This window comes from Oncorhynchus mykiss, chromosome 7 (assembly GCF_057628025.1).
Source record: "Oncorhynchus mykiss isolate SJ-2025 chromosome 7, ASM5762802v1, whole genome shotgun sequence".
Classification (NCBI taxonomy): domain Eukaryota; kingdom Metazoa; phylum Chordata; class Actinopteri; order Salmoniformes; family Salmonidae; genus Oncorhynchus; species Oncorhynchus mykiss.
Window position 1 is genome coordinate 27,793,759 of NC_143028.1, and position 19,343 is coordinate 27,813,101.

Consider the following 19,343-nt stretch of genomic DNA (forward strand, 5'->3'; position numbering starts at 1 on the left):
AGTCAGTTAAGAACAAATAAACCCTAACCCGGACGACGCTGGGCCAATTGTGCACCGCCCTATGGGACTCCCAATCACGGCCGGTTGTGATACAGCCTGGAATCGAACTGTCTGTAGTGACGCCTCTAGCAGTGACTTAGACCGCTGCGCCACTCGGGAGCCCCCAACTAGAGTTGTGCATCCCTGATCTCCAGTTTCTTGTTTTATCCCCCTATAGGACCTTCCAGAGCTGACATACCTTCACCCTCCTCTCACCATCTTTGTGATGGAGCAGCGGGCATTCGGCAGGCTGGTACTGGTGGGCACACACGTGGTCCAAAGTCTGATGCAATTTGCACCAAAAAACCTGGAGGAATGGGGAGACGATGAGGAGGAGCCTGAAAGTTGGGGTACGAGTGACTAACATGTTAGTCCTATCTTTTACCCTAGGTCTTTTTTTGTTTACAGATAAACCTATCAGGACTCAGGATGAGACCCAGATGCAGACACAGGAGGCGGATGGTTCAGTTCTCAGATAATTTATTATAACAGCAGGCAAAGGGCAGGTCGAAGAGGCAGAGGTTCGTGACCAGATCAGAGTCCGACAGGTACTGGACGGCAAGTAGGCTCAGGGTCAGGGTCAGGGCAGGCAGAAAGGTCAGAACCGGAAAAGCTAGAAACAAAAAACTAGAGAGCAGGGAAAACAGGAAACACGCTGGGACAACCTGACAATACAAGATGTACTGGCAACAGACAAACAGAAAACGCAGGTAAAAATACATAGGGGATGAATCAAAATCAAATTTTATTGGTCACATACATGGTTAGCAGATGTTATTGCGAGTGTAGCGAAATGCTTGTGCTTCTAGGTCCGTCAGTGCAGCAATATCTAACAAGTAATATCTAACAATTCCACAACAAATACCTTATACACACAAATCTAAAGTAAAGGAATGGAATAAAATATACGGATGAGCAATGTCAGAGCGGCATGGGCTAAGATGCAATAGATAGTAAAGAATACAGTATATACAGTGCCTTGCAAAAGTATTCATCCCCCTTGGCGTTTTTCCTATTTTGTTGCATTACAACATGTCATTTAAATTGATTTTTATTTGGAATTCATGTAATGGACATACACAAAATAGTCCAAATTGGTGAAGCGACATGAAAAAAAAGACTTGTTTAAAAAAATGTAAAAACATTAAAGTGGTGCGTGCATATGTATTCACCCCTTTGCTATGAAGCCAATAAATAAGATCTGGTGCAACCAACTACCTTCAGAAGTCACATTATTAGTTAAATAAAGTCCACCTGTGTGCAATCTAAGTGTCACATGATCTCAGTATATTTACACCTGTTCTGAAAGGCCCCAGAGTCTGCAACACCACTAAGCAAGGGGCACCACCAAGCAAGCGGCACCATGAAGACCAAGGAGCTCTCCAAACAGGTCAGGGACAAAGTTGTGGAGAAGTACAGATCATGGTTGGGTTCTAAAAAAATATCAGAATCTTTGAACATCCCACAGAGCACCATTTAAATCCATTGTTAAAAAATTGAAAGAATATGGCACCACAACACACCTGCCAAGATAGGGCCGCCCACCAAAGCTCACGGAAGAGACCAAAGATAACCCTGAAGGAGCTGCAAAGCTCCACAGTGGAGATAGGAGTATCTGTCCATAGGACCACTTTAAGCCGTACACTCCACAGAGATGGGCTTTACGGAAGAGTGGCCAGAAAAAAAGCAATTTCTTAAAGTAAAGAATATGAAACACGTTTGGTGTTCGCCAAAAGGCATGTGGGAGACTCCCCAAACATATGGAAGAAGGTACTCTGGTCAGATGAGACTAAAATTGAGCTTTTTGGCCATCAAGGAAAACGCTATGTATGGTGCAAACCCAACACCCCGAGAACATCATCCTCACAGTGAAGCATGGTGGTGGCAGCATCATGAATACAGGGAAATTCCTGAAGGAAACCGGTTTCAGTCTTTCAGAGATTTGAGACTGGAACGGAAGTTCACCTTCCAGCAAGACAATGACCCTAAGCATACTGCTAAAGCAACACTCTAGTGGTTTAAGCGGAAACATTTAAATGTCTTGGAATGGCCTAGTCAAATCCCAGACCTCAATCCAATTGAAAATCAGTGGTATGATTTAAAGATTGCTGTATACCAGTGGAACCCATCCAACTTGAAGGAGCTGGAGCAGTTTTGCCTTGAAGAATGGGCAAAAATCCCAGTGGCTAGATGTTCCAAGCTTATTGAGACATACCCCAAGAGACTTGCAGCTGTAATTGCTATTACAGGTGGCTCTACAAAGTATTGCACGCTCAAGTTTTCAGTTTTTGTGTTATTTCTTGTTTGTTTCACAATAAAAAATACTTATTCAATCAAAATATTCAACAATATCAAAAGCTTTTGACAGGCCCTCAAACAAAGCAGCACATTTATTTTTAGTGTCTTAAAGCACTGACAAGATCATTAATAACTAAAGTGGTTGCTATAATAGTGTATGCCCATGCCAAAACCCTGATTGAGGGCAAAGTTGAATATTTACCAAGGACTCAATCTTAACTGGACAGGAAAGCCTTGAAATGGGACGATAATGATCAATACTATCCCGCCCTTGTGGAGTGGCAGCACAAGAGCTGATTTCCATCATTTGGAAATATTTCCTGATAACAATGTTAAATTAAATATATGGGTTATTGAGCCAACCACGATGCACACTTAAGCAGACCGGATCCAATTGGTTGTTCTCTGTTGATTTCTTGTTGTCTATTGCTAGCAAAGCATCCATGACTTACTTTTCTGTAAATATCCCCCCCCAAAAAAGCTTTAACTATCATTTCTCTGATCATTCAACAAGTTTCCCATATCAGCATCCAGCCCAGTATCATTGTGAACTTAGCAGTTCTTTCTAAGAGAGCCTGCTGAAATAAAATTATTAAATGCATCAATGATGGCATTTTTGTCCAGAATGAGGCCTGTGTCTGAAATAATTTGTTGTGGCAGAGAGGAGGAAGTAGAAACCTTGTGATTTGACAGTTTTTCAAGAACTTAGCAGGGTTCCCATTACAATACGAAAGAGCGGTTACATTTAGCCTTTCTGATTTGTCTTACACAATTATTCCTCAGTTGCTTAAAAGCTTGCCAGTCCCGTCCTAAGCCTGTGTTCCTAGCCTTGACCCAAGCATAATTTATTTTATTAATGACTCAGATCAATCAGAGTTGACTTTGAAGGATCTTTAGGGTTGGGCCGTGTAGGCTTAGTCTCCAGCTGGGTTAGGTTTAGGTCATTACACGTCTTTTAGATTGTCTGAAGCCTGCATTTCCCAATCATAATTTAGGTCACCCAGGATAATAACTTCTGATTTAGTAAAAAAAAAGACAACATACTAAACTCAGCAAAAAAATAAACGTCCTCTCACTGTCAACTTTGTTTATTTTCAGCAAACTTAACATGTGTAAATATTTGTATTAACATAACAAGATTCAACAACTGAGACATAAACTGAACAAGTTCCACAGACGTGACTAACATAAATTTAATAATGTGTCTCTGAACAAAGGGGGGGTCAAAATCAAAAGTAACAGTCAGTATCTGGCAGAGGTGGGGCCAAGTCATTGTTTCACAAGTCACATGTAAGTCTCAAGTCTTAGCACTCAAGTCCAAGTCAAGTCTCAAGTCAAGACCGTCAAGTATTAAGTCAAGTCTCAAGTCCTAAACTTTGAGTTTCGAAACAAGTCATAATGTGCTCTTCACCAAATGTAATACCATTTCATATTTAAATAATAGTTAGAATATTACATTAATGCAAATCATGAATGCTTTTAAAAATATCTATGTATTTATTACTTAAACGTTATATTTCCATGGAAATACATGGGTAGCCATTTGAAAGACCCCCCCAATAGTGATCGACTATTGAGAATTGCTATGGGGTGCAATCGGGAGATGTAGGCTTGTACACAATCGCCCAACCTTAACACACACACACACACACTCTCTGTGTGTGGTTACAGTAGGCTAACGTATGTTAATGGTTTTTAGGAACAGCAGTAACATCAGGCAGGATTTAGGCTACCAACTGCCTAGCCATTTGTAGCTCAATCTTGGGTGAAATGATCACGTTCCCTCACTGACTGACTGTGTGGAGGTTCATTGATTTAACGTTATGTTAGTCTACATGCTAGACTAGCAAAGTTATACATTTTTTTGCCAATATTAGCCACGACTTACCGTTCTTTGTGCAGCTTCAAATGTCAAACAAAGTTGTAAATTGTTGCCCTCAATCTATATTTTTCTTCCCGCATGTTTTGCAAGTTGCAATCTGTTTTTTTGTCTTTATCTTCGAAAATAATAATTTGGGGTATTATCTTTCCAAGGGCTCCATCTGAATTCACCTGCCGACGTACCTCTCCACTGCCATGCACAAGTTTTTCTCAGCTGGCACAATTTGATTGGCTGCTGTCAGATTCAAACTGTAATCAGTTAAATAAAGAGTTGATGCACTGCACACTTTTTTAAATAGCATACTTTTTCATATTTGTGATTGGGGAGGGTATCAAGTCGAGTCAAAAGGCTCAAGTCCAAGTTAAGTCACGAGTCATTGGTGTTAAAGTCAAAGTCGAGGTGCAAGTCATCATATTTGTGACTCGAGTCCAAGTCATGTGACTCGAGTCCACACCTCCTGGTATCTGGTGTGGCCACCAGCTGCATTAAGTACTGCAGTGCATCTCCTCCTCATGGACTGCACCAGATTTGACATTTCTTGCTGTGAGATGTTACCCCACTCTTCCACCAGGGCACCTGCAAGTTCCTGGACATTTCTGGGGGGAATAGCCCTAGCCCTCACCCTCCGATCCAACAGGTCCCAGACATGCTCAATGGGATTGAGATCCGGGCCCTTCGCTGGCCATGGCAGAACACTGACATTTCTGTCATGCTGGAGGGTCATGTCAGGATGAGCCTGCAGGAAGGGTACCACATGAGAGAGGAGGATGTCTTCCCTGTAAAGCACAGCGTTGAGATTGCCTGCAATGACAACAAGCTCATTTCGATGATGCTGTGGCACACCGCCCCAGACCATGACGGATCCTCCACCTCCAAATCGATCCCGCTCCAGAGTACAGGCCTCGGTGTAACGCTCATTCCTTCGACGATAAACGCGAATCCAAGTCAGAGACAAAACCGCGACTCATCAGTGAAGAGCACTTTTTGCCAGTCCTGTCCGGTGCCCATAGGCGACATTGTTACCGGTGATGTCTGGTGAGGACCTGCCTTACAACAGGCCTACAAGCCCTCAGTCCAGCCTCTCTCAGCCTGTTGAGGACAATCTGAGCACTGATGGAGGGATTGTGCGTTACTGGTGTAACTCGGGTTGTTGTTGTTACCATCCTGCACCTGTCCCGCAGGTGTGATGTTCTGATGTACTGATCCTGTGCAGGTGTTGTTACACGTGGTCTCCCTGTAGCGTTGTCTTAGGTGTCACTCAGAACGGGAATTGCAATTTATTGCCCTGGCAACATCTGCAGTCCTCATGCCTCCTTGCAGCATGCCTAAGGCATGTTCATGCAGATGAGCAGGGACCGTGGGCATCTTTTTTTTGGTGTTCTTACGAGTCAGTTGGCCACTTTAGTGTCCTACGTTTTCATTACTGTGATCTTAATTGCCTACTGTCTGTAAGCTGTTAGTGTCTTAACGACCGTTTCCACAGGTGCATGTTCATTAATTGTTTATGGTTCATTGAATAAGTATGGGAAAGAGTGTTTAAACCCTTTACAATGAAGATCTGTGAAGTTTTTCTGTTTTTTTCCCCGAATTATTCTGAAAGACAGGGTCCTGGAAAAGGGACACTTGTTTTTTTACTGAGGTTAGTGAACTTTGCTGAGGTTAGTGAACTAGACAAAGGCTAGCCGAGGGAGGATGGTAAGACCCCTATAACTGTTATTTTTTTCCCCAGACACAGCCTTAAAGTAGAACTGACAGCATTTTTGCAGTATAAAACCCCTAAAATCTGTTGATATACACCCCCAAGACACTTTTGATCATTTTCTGACAAGCGAGCACTTATATATGTTAATTTTCACGTTTTCAGAAATTCTTAGAATTTGGGGTTTTACATACGTATAGTAAGGCATTTGTGAAAATTCTATCACAGTATGAAGTGGGAAAGCGGCCATGAATTTTGGACAATTATTAGACACTGCAGTAAATAAAACTTAATAAAAACATCTATCTCATCCATTACCGGAGTCTACGCAGACCAGTGCACCATAGCCAACCAGAACTAAAGTAGGCTTTTTCGTAAGCAAGCCATTTGCCACACAGTTGCGTGACTTTAGATCATTCGAACGCATTCGCCAAAAGCCACAATACCATGGGAGTCCTCTTACATTTGGGAACTTTAAAGTCCTACTGACCATACAACCATAAAAATGTATTTTCCTGTATGCACATCAACAAGATCAACAACTAATGCTAGCCAGAGTAAGATGAGCTAAAAACTAACGAAGGAACATTAGATGAAACCTCTCAAACTTTTTCAGCTAGTTGGCTGTAAAAATTGCACTAATAAACAATGGGGAATTGTAGCCTACTCGTCCTTCTGCAGCTTGCATGCAACCAAGCAGCTAACCAACCAAGCTAACTGACCAGCTAGTTACTTCTAGACACAAATGAGAGAACACCTCACTCTGGCCATTTTACTCGCCCTAGCAGAGCTGGTTAGCTAGGCTGTTTACATTTAATAAAAATATAAAAATTGGTCATTTAGCAGATGCTCTTATCCAGAGCAACTTACAGTAGTAAATGCATACATTTTTGTGGTCCCCCATGGGAATTGAACCCATAACCCTGGTGTTGCAAGTGGCATGCTCTACCAACTGTTATCTAGAACGTTCATAACTTTTTTTGCCTGTGTTTACTGACACGTTCATATTCAGTGGATGTTGCATGTTCGTAAATGTATAAATGATTCTAGGCTCTGGCACACTCAGACGAGAGTGCTCTGAAATCCGAGTAGATAGCCAGAGTGAATTTGTGAATGCAAGAGATATGCTATCTGGATAAGTCATTCAAGTTCTTGCTAGCTGACCAATTGACATCTGCATCTCTAGCTGTGTATAGCCACCGAAAAACAATGAGGGGAAAAAGTCAGTAACTCACCCACTCCTCCAATGACATGACATGATCCTCCTAGCAGCTAGATAGCTAGCTAATGTTAGGCTCCGTGTTTTTAGCTTGCTACATAAATAGATACGCTAGCTGATTAGCTACATTATGACTGACTTGTGATCATTGCCCTTGCTAGTTTGATTGTATTGACATTCTCAGCCTTATTTACTGCACATTTGTCTGTTTTTGTCCAAAATATTGAGTAAATTAAACTGAAACAGTGCATCCCGAATGGAGGCAGGAAACAATGTACCAGGCCAGCTGTGATTTGCAACCTGATAGCAATAATTTTTGGAATTCCAAGATATGTATTGGTGAATTATATCAACCATGCATTGAACAGCAGCCATCTATTCTGCCAACAATGCCTTAGTGTATGTCATGGAATGTTAAGTCTGATACAACCTATTTTTAAAACCTCTTTTGAAATTTGGAATTTGATATTTTTGATATTTTTTTACTGATATTATGATTGTCTCTATGTTTAATATCTGCAAAGTAGTTAAAACGCTGTCAGCTCCACTAATCATTTTTTGGATTTCAGTAAAGAGACAGAAATTATTTTACCCTGTTAGCTCTGAACGCACGAATATCCTCAATATTAATATCAGAGTCCAGTATATCCACAGATATCCAAGTTTCAGTCAATACCAGAATGTCCGGATTTGTCTGCATAGCCGAGATCTTGATGTAATCCAGTTTAGGAAGTAAGCTCCTAACGTTCAAATGCATCAACCCAAGTTCTTTACGATTTTTATAGTCACATGGAGTCTCCAACTTAATGATGGTTGATATTGATAATGTTGGTATGGCTATAAGGTTGCATGCAACTGCACCATTTGGTTTATTCCTATTTGTAATAGAGGAGACATTGAAATTACTTTTCAAGGTTGGCACCAATGGGGCCTGAGGCCGCAGCCAATGTCAGTATGAGGAACTCTGAGTAACCAATGATGGAATGTTTGGACACACCTACTTATTCCAGGGGTTTCCTTTATTTTCTGTATTGTAGAATAATAGTGAAGAGATCAAAGATATGAAATAACACATATGGAATCATGTAGTAACCAAAAATGTGTTAAACAAATCCAAATATATTTTATATTTGAGATTCTTAAAAGTAGCCACCCTTGCCTTGATGACAACTTTGCACACTCTTGACATTCTCTCAACCAGTTTCATGAGGTGGTCACCTGGAATGCAATTCAATTGACAGGTGTGCCTTGTTCATTTGTGGAATTTCTTTCCTTCTTAATGTGTTTGAGCCAATCAGTTGTATTGTTGGGGTGGTATACAGTAGTAGATAGCCCTATTTGGTAAAATACCAAGTCCATATTACGGCAAGAACAGATCAAATAAGCAAGGAGAAATGACATGTCCATAATTACTTTAAGACATGAAGGTCAGTCAATATGAAAAAAACTTTGAAAGTCTCTTCAAGTGCAGTCGCAAAAACTATCAAGCGCTATGATGAAACTGGCTCTCATGAGGACCTCCACAGGAATGGAAGACCCAGAGTTACCTCTGCTGCAGAGGATACGTTCATTTTACTAGCCTCAGAAATTGCAGCCCAATTAAAATGGTTCACAGAGTTCAAGTAACAGACACATCTCAACTGTTCTCAATCTCACATCTCAATCTCAACTCTCAGCTGTTCAGAGGAGACTGCATGAATCCGGCCTTCATTGTTGAATTGCTGCAATGAAACCACTACTAAAGGACACCAATAAGAAGAAAGGGCTTGCTAGGGCCAAGAAACACAAGCAATGGACATTAGACCCCAGGAAATCGGTCCTTTGGTCTGATGAGTCCAAATTTGAGATTTTTGGTTCCAACTGCCTTGTCTTTGTAAGACGCAGAGTACGTGAATGGATGATCTTCGCATGTGTGGTTCCCACTGTGAAGCATGGAGGAGGAGGTATAATGGTGTGGGGGTGCTTTGCTGGTGACATTGTCTGTGATTTATTTAGAATTCAAGGCACACTTAACCAGCAAACCATCCCACCTGGTTTGTGCTTAGTGGGACTATCATTTGTTTTTCAACCGGACAATGACCCAACACACACCTCCAGGCTGTGTAAGGGCTATTTGACCAAGAAGGAGAGTGATGGAGTGCTGTATCAGATGACCTGGCCTCCACAAACCCATTTGTGATGGTTTGGGATGAGTTGGACTGCAGAGTGAAGGAAAAGCAGCCAAAAAGTGCTCAGCATATGTGGGAACTCTTTCAAGACTGTTGGAAAAGCATTCCAGGTGAAGCTTGCCAAGCGTGTGCAAAGCTGTCATCAAAGCAAAGGGTGACTACTTTGAAGAGTCTAAAATATTTTGGGATTTGTTTAACACTTTTTTGGTTACTACATGATTCCATTGTGTAGAAAACTGTCATGGTCAAAACATATTGACTAGCTAAGATGGGGAGATGTCTGTCCATAATAAAGCGCTACTCTATCTTCTTAACAGCACTATCAACAAGGCAAGGCTCTAGTTTTGTCGCATCTGGACTAGTGTTCGTTGCAATTGGCTCAGAACAGGGCAGCACTACTGGTCCTTGGATGTACACAGAGAGCAAACATTAATAATATGCATGTCAATCTCTCCTGGCTTAAAGTAGAGGAAAGATTGACTTCATCACTACTTGTATTTGTGAGAGTTATTGACATGTTGAAAGCACCGAGCTCTGTTAAAACGACTAGCACAATACTACATAGAGCCATGGCATCATGGAACTCTATTCCACATCAGGTAACTGATGCAAGCAGTAGAATCAGATTTTTTTTAAACAGATAAAAATAGACCTTATGGAACAGGGGGGGACTGTGAATCAACACAAACATAGACACTGACTCATGCATACACACACATGATAACATACTTACTATACACACAAGTACACATGGATTCTGTGTTATAGATATGTGGTAGTGAAGTATGGGCCTGAGGGCACACAATTAATGTGTTGTGAATTCTGTAATGAATGTAATGTAATGTTTTTAAAATAGCATAACTGCCTTAATTTTGCCAGACTCCAGGAGGAGTAGTTGCTGCCTTGACAGCAGCTAATGGGGATCCATAATAAATAAAAATAATCAGTCCCATGTCCTCTCTTTATTGCCTTCAGAAAATAACCCCCCCCTGAGGACATCCCTTCTCAATACAGTGAAGCAAATGGACCTGAGAGGCCTTCCGATCAAAACCTCCAAGATTCCCATCAACCCCCTAAACTTCACCGTGAGTAGTTGTACCTTAGCCTATCTCATCTTTCTGCTCAACTGAGCCTTCTGCAGCTCCTCTCTTTACTGATCAATCAACCCACCTACAAATGCATTTTCCCTCCTCCATAAAGACTAAAAAGACAAAGGTTTCCATTTATGCTAAAGCCCCGTTTCTGCCTGGTGCTAACATACATCCTTTGTCCTGATCCTGTCCACATTCTGATTGCGCCCAAACGTGTGCCTGAGCTAGCCAGGCAAACGTTGTGCAATGGGGTTTGATGTAATACTAGTGCCAGACGTTTGTCTCAGAGGCCACTGATTACTGTTGGATTAAATGCACAACATGCTCACAGCAGGTGTCCTGTTGATTCCCCGCTGAGGAGCAGTCAATCTGTTTCACACTCTCCCGCCCTGCACCTCGGCTGGGTACCTGTGCTCAGTTTTGTCAATGCTTGTTTATTTACTGGAGCTTTGGTAGTCCCACCGTGACGCTGGCACATTTTGGAATTCTAACCCTTTTTAACATTGTGTGTTTGAGCTACAGACTAGCTATTACTTCTTCATCCACTGATTTCATTATGTGTGATTAACAGGGGCTGAGCTAGAGCCGTGTTTGAGAGAAGGGCGGATCCCAAAAACAGTTATTATTCTCCCAAAAACATCTGTAAATTCGTAACGGTTTAAGCTACAAACAATCATGACCCATCTATGAAAAGCTGAGACTCATGAACGCTCAAAAGTTTTCAGTGGTGGCAAAAATACCCAATTGTCATACTTGAGTAAAAGTATAGATTCCTTAGTCGAAAATTACTTAAGTGAAAGTCCTCCAGTAAAACACTACTTGAGTAAAAGTCAAAAGGTATTTGATTTTAAATATACTTAAGTATCAAAAGTAAAAGTATAAATCATTTCGCATCCCTTATATTAAGCAAACAAGACAGCACGATTTGCTTTATAAATGTTATATATATATATATATATATATATATATATATATATATATATACAAAAAATATAATTAGTTTTTACCCCTTTTTCTCCCCAATTTCATGGTATTCATGGTAGTTGTTACAGTCTTGTCCCATCGCTGCAACTCAACTTTCGACTGAAAGGTCGAAAGCGAAGGTCGAAAGCCATGCGTCCTCCGAAACACAACCCAGCCAAGCCAAGCCGCACCACTTCTTGACACAATGCCCGCTTAACCCGGAAGGCAGCCGCACCAACGTGTCGAAGGAAACACCGTTAACCCACCACAAGTGTCGCTAGTGCGAGTTGGGACAATAACATCCCTAACGGTCAAACCCTCCCCTAACCCGGACCAATTGGGCCAATTGTGCACCGCCCCATGGGTCTTCTGGTCGCGGCCAGCTGTGACAGAGCCTGGACTCAAACCAGGATCTCTAGTGGCACAGCTTGCACTGCAATGCAGTGCCTTAGACCAGCACTCAGACATCATTTACAAAAAAAAAGTTTTTGCTAGGTTTTACTAAAGTAAAAATACTTTCAAGTACTGCTTAAGTGTTGTTTTGGGGTGTCTGTACTTAACTTTACTATTAATATTTTTGACAACTTTTACTTTAACTTCACTACATTGTACTTTTTATTCCATACATTTTCCATGGCACCCAAAAGTACTAGTTACATTTTGAATGCTTAGCAGGACAGGAAAATGGTCTAATTCACAACCTTTACAATAGAATATCCCTGGACATCCCTACTGCCTCTGATCTGGTGGCCTCACTAACACATGCTTTGTTTATAAATTATGTCTGAGTTGGAGCGTGCCCTTGGCTATCTGTAAATAAATAAAAAACTAGAAAATGTGTCCATCTGCTTTGCTTATTATAAGGAATTTGAAATGATTTATACTTTTACTTTTGATACGTAAGTACATTTTAGCAATTACATTTACTTTTGATACTGAAGTATATTTAAAACCAAATACTTCTAGACATTTACTCAAATGGTATTTTACTGGGGGACTTTCAAGCACTTATTTAAATGGGTGACTTTCTAGTATTTAGTGAGTCTGCCAGATCAGAGGCAGTAGGGATGACCAGGGATGTTCTTGTAATTAATAAGTGCATGAATTGGACAACTTTCCTGTCCGCCTAAGCATTCAAAATGTAATGAGTACTTTTGGCTGTCAGGGAAAACGTATGGAGTAAAAATTACATTCTTTTCTTTAGGGATGTAGTGGAGTAAAAGTAAAAGTTGTCAAAAATATAAAGTACAGATACCACAAAAAACTACTTAAGTAGTACTTTAAAGTATTTTTACTTAAGTACTTCACCACTGCCGGTTGTTGGGGACTCGGCAGAGGCGAGTACCCACAGCCAGAAGTTCCTGTTTTCAGGGGAAATGGAAAGAGAGCTTGTTATTAACAAGGCGACACTCAATCTTAGCTCCTCTTCCACATTTACTGGATTGGCTGATCAGTGCAGCAGAGAACCTCCAACAAAAGTTTTTTTTCCCCTTCTTGTCAAGACCATTATGTAGGCGATCTAGTTTCAAGTGTTTCTTTAACACCTGTAGCAGGTTAGGTTAGAGGTTCTTCGACAGTACACAATTAAAATATGAGCACCCCCTATTTGACCTTTAACCTTTTTTGATGATCATAGGAAATCCCAGGACAGAGTGTCTTTAAGTTCACCTAGTTGCTGTCACAAACTCCACCATTGTCTTTGACTAGTTGGATATTTATACACTGCTCAAAAAAATAAAGGGAACACTTAAACAACACAATGTAACTCCAAGTCAATCACACTTCCGTGAAATCAAACTGTCCACTTAGGAAGCAACACTGATTGACAATAAATTTCACATGCTGTTGTGCAAATGGAATAGACAACAGGTGGAAATTATAGGCAATTAGCAAGACACCCCCAATAAAGGAGTGGTTCTGCAGGTGGTGACCACAGACCACTTCTCAGTTCCTATGCTTCCTGGCTGATGTTTTGGTCACTTTTGAATGCTGGCGGTGCTTTCACTCTAGTGGTAGCATGAGACGGAGTCTACAACCCACACAAGTGGCTCAGGTAGTGCAGCTCATCCAGGATGGCACATCAATGAGAGCTGTGGCAAGAAGGTTTGCTGTGTCTGTCAGCGTAGTGTCCAGAGCATGGAGGCGCTACCAGGAGTCAGGCCAGTACATCAGGAGACGTGGAGGAGGCCGTAGGAGGGAAACAACCCAGCAGCAGGACCGCTACCTCCGCCTTTGTGCAAGGAGGAGCACTGCCAGAGCCCTGCAAAATGACCTCCAGCAGGCCACAAATGTGCATGTGTCTGCTCAAACGGTCAGAAACAGACTCCATGAGGGTGGTATGAGGGCCCGACGTCCACAGGTGGGGGTTGTGCTTACAGCCCAACACCGTGCAGGACGTTTGGCATTTGCCAGAGAACACCAAGATTGGCAAATTCGCCACTGGCGCCCTGTGCTCTTCACAGATGAAAGCGGGTTCACACTGAGCACGTGACAGACGTGACAGAGTCTGGAGACGCCGTGGAGAATGTTCTGCTGCCTGCAACATCCTCCAGCATGACCGGTTTGGCGGTGGGTCAGTCATGGTGTGGGGTGGCATTTCTTTGGGGGGCCGCAGAGCCCTCCATGTGCTCGCCAGAGGTAGCCTGACTGCCATTAGGTACCGAGATGAGATCCTCAGACCCCTTGTGAGACCATATGCTGGTGCGGTTGGCCCTGGGTTCCTCCTAATGCAAGACAATGCTAGACCTTATGTGGCTTGAGTGTGTCAGCAGTTCCTGCAAGAGGAAGGCATTGATGCTATGGACTGGCCCGCCCGTTCCCCAGACCTGAATCCAATTGAGCACATCTGGGACATCATGTCTCGCTCCATCCACCAACGCCACGTTGCACCACAGACTGTCCAGGAGTTGGCGGATGCTTTAGTCCAGGTCTGGGAGGAGATCCCTCAGGAAACCATCCGCCACCTCATCAGGAGCATGCCCAGGCGTTGTTGGGAGGTCATACAGGCACGTGGAGGCCACACACACTACTGAGCCTCATTTTGACTTATTTTAAGGACATTACATCAAAGTTGGATCAGCCTGAAGTGTGGTGTTCCACTTTAATTTTGAGTGTGACTCCAAATCCAGACCTCCATGGGTTGATAAATTTGATTTCCATTGATAATTTTTGTGTGATTTTGTTGTCAGCACATTCAACTATGTAAAGGAAAAAGTACTTAAACATAATATTTCCTTCATTCAGATCTAGGATGTGTGATTTTAGTGTTCCCTTTATTTTTTTGAGCAGTGTATTTACGTAAGGCATTCTTATAAATGTATATTTGTTTATCAGGTTTTTGCTGACATCATTGGTGAAATGTAAGCAATGCAATGAATGAAAGAAGTTAATTTCACTGGGATTTCCTGGGACTGATAAGGTTAAATGTTCCAACTATTGCTTGTTTTGAATAATACAAAGCAGCAATATTGTAGTATTGTATATTTCCTCTGTACATATTTTACTGAAAAGGCATGGGGTCTTATAGTGCAGTATGAGATTTGTGACAGAATAAATCCATTTCAAATCAACTTTATCATCCTCAGTCTCCACTGAACAAACTCAAGAAGAACAAAGTGGAGGAGCTTGAAGAGGAGACCCCAGAGAAAGAGGAGCTGGATTGGTGGTCCAAGTACTATGCGTCACTGGAAGAGCTTAGAAACCAGGTACAGTATATAGTGAGTGTAACTAAGCAATGTTTTTATACCAAGGGTGGGCTTGGTGTGCTGAAATGTAATCCAACAAAAAAAAGACATGGTTCATAATTACATCAGCTGTTTCTGGAAGTCTCTGGTGGGCCAAACCAACATGTGTTGTTGAGGGCCAGGTTTGTTGCAACTGTATACAGCATCAGCATTACAATCAAATCACTATTTTAATTTGTTTTGCAATACATTTTTCATTCATAGGAAATGTCAATATTTGGTTTTTCTACAGTACTGTTTATCTGTGTATCTACAGTAATGTTTATCTGTTTTGATGATAGTGAGACATATTTTTTATTATTTCCAGACTGAGAACGAGGAGGACATGGATGAACAACAGGAAACAGGTACTCCACACAGCTGAGAGTTGTTGTCTGTCTAATACAGATGTCTACGGCCCGGTCTTAGTTAGATGCATAGGGGAATGAAAATCATCACAGACTATTTGATTTTATTCGTACCACTTATGCTCAGAATTGCAAGTCTATATTGTGTGAACTCCTCCTTACAATTGTTCAATTCAACTGGGGTGAGTTTCCCAAAACCTCATAGCTACAATGGAAAATGCAACCATTTTAAAATCAATATTTGACTGTCAATCTTAATGAAGTCTTAAGTACTTTGCTGCTCTACCAGTGATGTAGGTGTGGTTCATCAAGAAAAGCAGTACCTTTTACGTACGAAGCTTTTGGTAAAATCACCCCAGAGCTTTTCAAATTAAATAATTCTATGTATACTTTACTTTCTTACTTGTGCCCTGCTCTTCATACATTTTTGGGGATTCTAATCTTTTATACAAGAGTTTAATATAATGACATTCCCAGCATCCATTAATACAATGTTTTCAGAGTAAAAACTCTACGGACACTATGAAAACTCAACCATGTTTATTCTTCCAGAAGGATCAAACAGCTGCTTTAGACTAACATGTTCATACAAGCACTGATATTTAACCCTTTCTCCTAGGGTGAGTCTCCTCCTACCCTTCTGAACAAACATATTTACTGCTAGGCAGTAAACTAAGTAATAGGCCCTAAACTTTTCTTTCTCCCTTAATAACGTGACCTGACCTCGACCCCCTTCATCACTAATCCATGGCTCTCTGCCCTTATCAATGCCTGCCACGTGATCGTTTCCCTGCACTCAGCACATTCCAAGTTCAATTGCACACACTATGTACGTTCCTCCTACAGAGGAAGATATATAACCCTAAGCACTCAATATTTCAATAAGATCGCTGATATAATGTAAACGTTATACATTACCCTCTCTCCCTCAGTGACATGAATAAGTATGTTTCATATTCTCAGAACCCAACAGCAGTGATGCATCAGCCTCGTGTGCCAAGTGATCCTTTCCCCACCTCAGTGTGGAAATCTGCACACGCTGTATCTCATTGAAGGCTTCAATGCACAGAGCAATTGTAATCTCTGAGTTAAAGGTCATGTTTATTCAACAGATGTTGGAACATTAGAGGCAGAGGAGGAGGATGCTGTGATAGTGGAGATGGAGCCACCGCCCAAACCGAAACGGAAAAAGATAGCAACTCTCCAGGTGAGAATTTTCTCTGTGAGAATTGGATGAAACCTGTACGGCACTATGTGGCAGGTGTGGATGGGGGTGTAGATTCAAATCCGGTCCACGCCTTCTCGCACACCATACCTCCTCCTTACTTTCTTCTATCTCCTCATTGTGTCTGTCCAATATACTTGAAAATGTGAGCAAAAAATACAGTAAGGCTACATTAATAACCTGGGTGTTTTCTCAGCTCTATAAATCAGAACTGGAGAATGAGTTTAGCGAATTCATGGATTGGCTGCACACATTCCCCATCTACAAAGGCAAAGCCAATGAAGAAGAGGATGAGGATGAAGAGGAGAGAAGCATGGGGAAATACAAGGTGAGCGAGATAAGAACACATTGTTACTCTAGATCTAAGAGAAATGTGTCTCCCTCAAAAAAAAAAATCAGAGCGATTTTTACTGTCATAAGTGTCTTAGAGAGTCACACTATTGTGTCAAACCAGTCTTCAGTACTGATACTGTGTGGTTGGTTGAGACAGTGTTAGTAAAAAAGTGTTTTTTGTTACCACAGGGTTCTTTTTTGATTTATCCCATCTCACCTGAGGACGAACATGCAGAGCGCCAGATTACCAAAGGAATTCCCCAAAATACACCCATTAAAGTACTAGTGCGGGTGTATGTTGTGAAGGTAGGCTTATAAGCTAGCATGTTTTTGTTGCTTATGTTTTCAAGACATGTGAACTGAATTCGAAAAACCTCAGCACAACTCCATTGCTATGCAATTTCAAAGTAATTAATAAATTACTAATATGTTAATACAATGTTATTACTCTAATAGCAACCTTACTACATAAGAGCAAATTAAGGAACAATGTTATCAATCTCCCCCATGAATTTCCAGGCCACCAACCTGGCCCCTACTGACCCTAATGGGAAGGCAGATCCCTATGTGGTGGTGAAAGTTGGTGGACAGAGCATGGACAACAAGGACAGCTATATTCCCAAACAGCTCAACCCAGTGTTTGGCGAGTGAGTGGCAACAGGAAGAATTATAAACATTCAACTACCGAATATGATTATGCAGAGTTAAACATTAAACCAAAAACTCTTGCATGTCGAACAGCCGACATGAATGATGTCATTGTGTTTTTTTAAAGGCGGAACCATTTGCAAGGAGTATTGCAGAAACTATCACTATTTAACAAACACATTAAAGGCCCAGCGCAGTGAAATTCAGATTCATATCCTCTTTGTACAATAGCTGAAAAATCTGTGAAGGTGTGACAATATGATTAGCGTTATTTTACGACCGTTTCTGCATGTATGGAGTTTTTACATGTTGCACTTCTCCTGTAGAGTGTTTGAGCTGACCGTGTCCTTCCCACTGGAGACGGAAATTACTCTGATGGTGTTTGACCACAACTTGGTGGGCTCTGATGACCTCATCGGAGAGACGCGAATCGACCTGGAGAACCGTTTCTACAGCCACCACCACGCAGGCTGTGGCATCGCCCTCTACTATGACAAGTGTGTCTGATATTCCTGTCCATACAGGACCTTACATCTCAATAATGTGCACAAGATATTAAGGTGCATCAGATTGGCATAACCTCATCACTGGTCTTTGCAGCATAATTTAAGGCAGCTGTTTTCTGTGATTGCAGAGACGGATACAATAAGTGGAGAGATGCCAAGAAACCATCTGCCATTCTGGCAGAGCTCTGCAGGAATAATGCGATTCCCTCTCCGGAATACCGTGAATTGGAAATCAAAGTTCTAAACAAGATCTTCAAAGTGCCTGATGAAGCGTTTCCTGAAGGTATGTTTCCTTTATCATGTGGGTCGTTCTGTACGAAACTGAAGAAAAGAAAAGACCGTGTCCAGGATTCAATCAGATCAGCGGTAACCCGGGTTAGCCGACAAACGCATGGCTTTTCATTGCTTTTGTTTAGGCAGTGTCGGAAGTGTAATTGCGTTGGAACTGTCAAATCGGTGAGCAGTTGCTCTTGTGGTCGTTGTCACGAAACCACAGTCGTCCTTATATTCCACCAGTGTTAGAAGTTTAGAACGAGAAAGTGTAGGCTATATAGAGACAATGATTCTCATATTGAAAATCATTAGACAAACTAATAAGGATTTATAATAAGGATTACATCACACATTCCAGTTTTCAAACTTGTAAGGAAATTAAATGTTGTAGAGTCTAGATCCAAACATCAAATATACAGCATATACCAAATATCCTTGCTCCAGAGGACATTTTCATGTATTACATTTCAGATTGATCCAAAAAGTAATTTGCTTTTTTTTTTTTTTTTTTCGTGTGGAAAAACCCATAACTGATTTACACAGATAGCAATCATGTGCCAATTGACAATATTTGCAGCTGCATTATAAGCATGTTAATGACTAATCCATAACATAAACAAGTGGCACTATCACAATCATGTTTCCTTTGTGTCCTCAGAGTTGCTGAAGAAGAACAAGAAGACAGAAGAGGATCTGCATGAGCTGGATGAGCACAAGGCCCTGAGTGTATTGCACCGGTGGGGGGAGATGAGAGAGTTTTGTGAGGGAGCCTGTCCCCTTGTACCAGAGCACGTGGAGGTACGCTCCCTCCTCAACCCTGAGAAACCAGGACTGCCTCAGGTGAGGGCACATTTCTTACAACAAATGCAGTTCAACAAATAAAATAAAAGGTGAGAAATATAACAAAAG

The 19,343-nt window shown here is 41.5% G+C and overlaps 1 protein-coding gene across 1 annotated transcript in view; it reads left to right on the forward strand.

The window, feature by feature from the left end:
* Positions 1 to 19,343, forward strand: part of fer1l4 (fer-1 like family member 4) — a 97,939-nt gene that overhangs the window by 56,669 nt on the left and 21,927 nt on the right. The window contains exons 30-40 of the mRNA XM_036983157.2: positions 218 to 389; positions 10,281 to 10,390; positions 14,944 to 15,063; positions 15,410 to 15,449; positions 16,562 to 16,656; positions 16,871 to 17,002; positions 17,197 to 17,313; positions 17,527 to 17,654; positions 17,982 to 18,152; positions 18,290 to 18,444; positions 19,093 to 19,274. Coding sequence (XP_036839052.2) covers positions 218 to 389; positions 10,281 to 10,390; positions 14,944 to 15,063; positions 15,410 to 15,449; positions 16,562 to 16,656; positions 16,871 to 17,002; positions 17,197 to 17,313; positions 17,527 to 17,654; positions 17,982 to 18,152; positions 18,290 to 18,444; positions 19,093 to 19,274 — 1,422 coding nt within the window. The remainder of the gene's footprint in view (positions 1 to 217; positions 390 to 10,280; positions 10,391 to 14,943; positions 15,064 to 15,409; positions 15,450 to 16,561; positions 16,657 to 16,870; positions 17,003 to 17,196; positions 17,314 to 17,526; positions 17,655 to 17,981; positions 18,153 to 18,289; positions 18,445 to 19,092; positions 19,275 to 19,343) is intronic.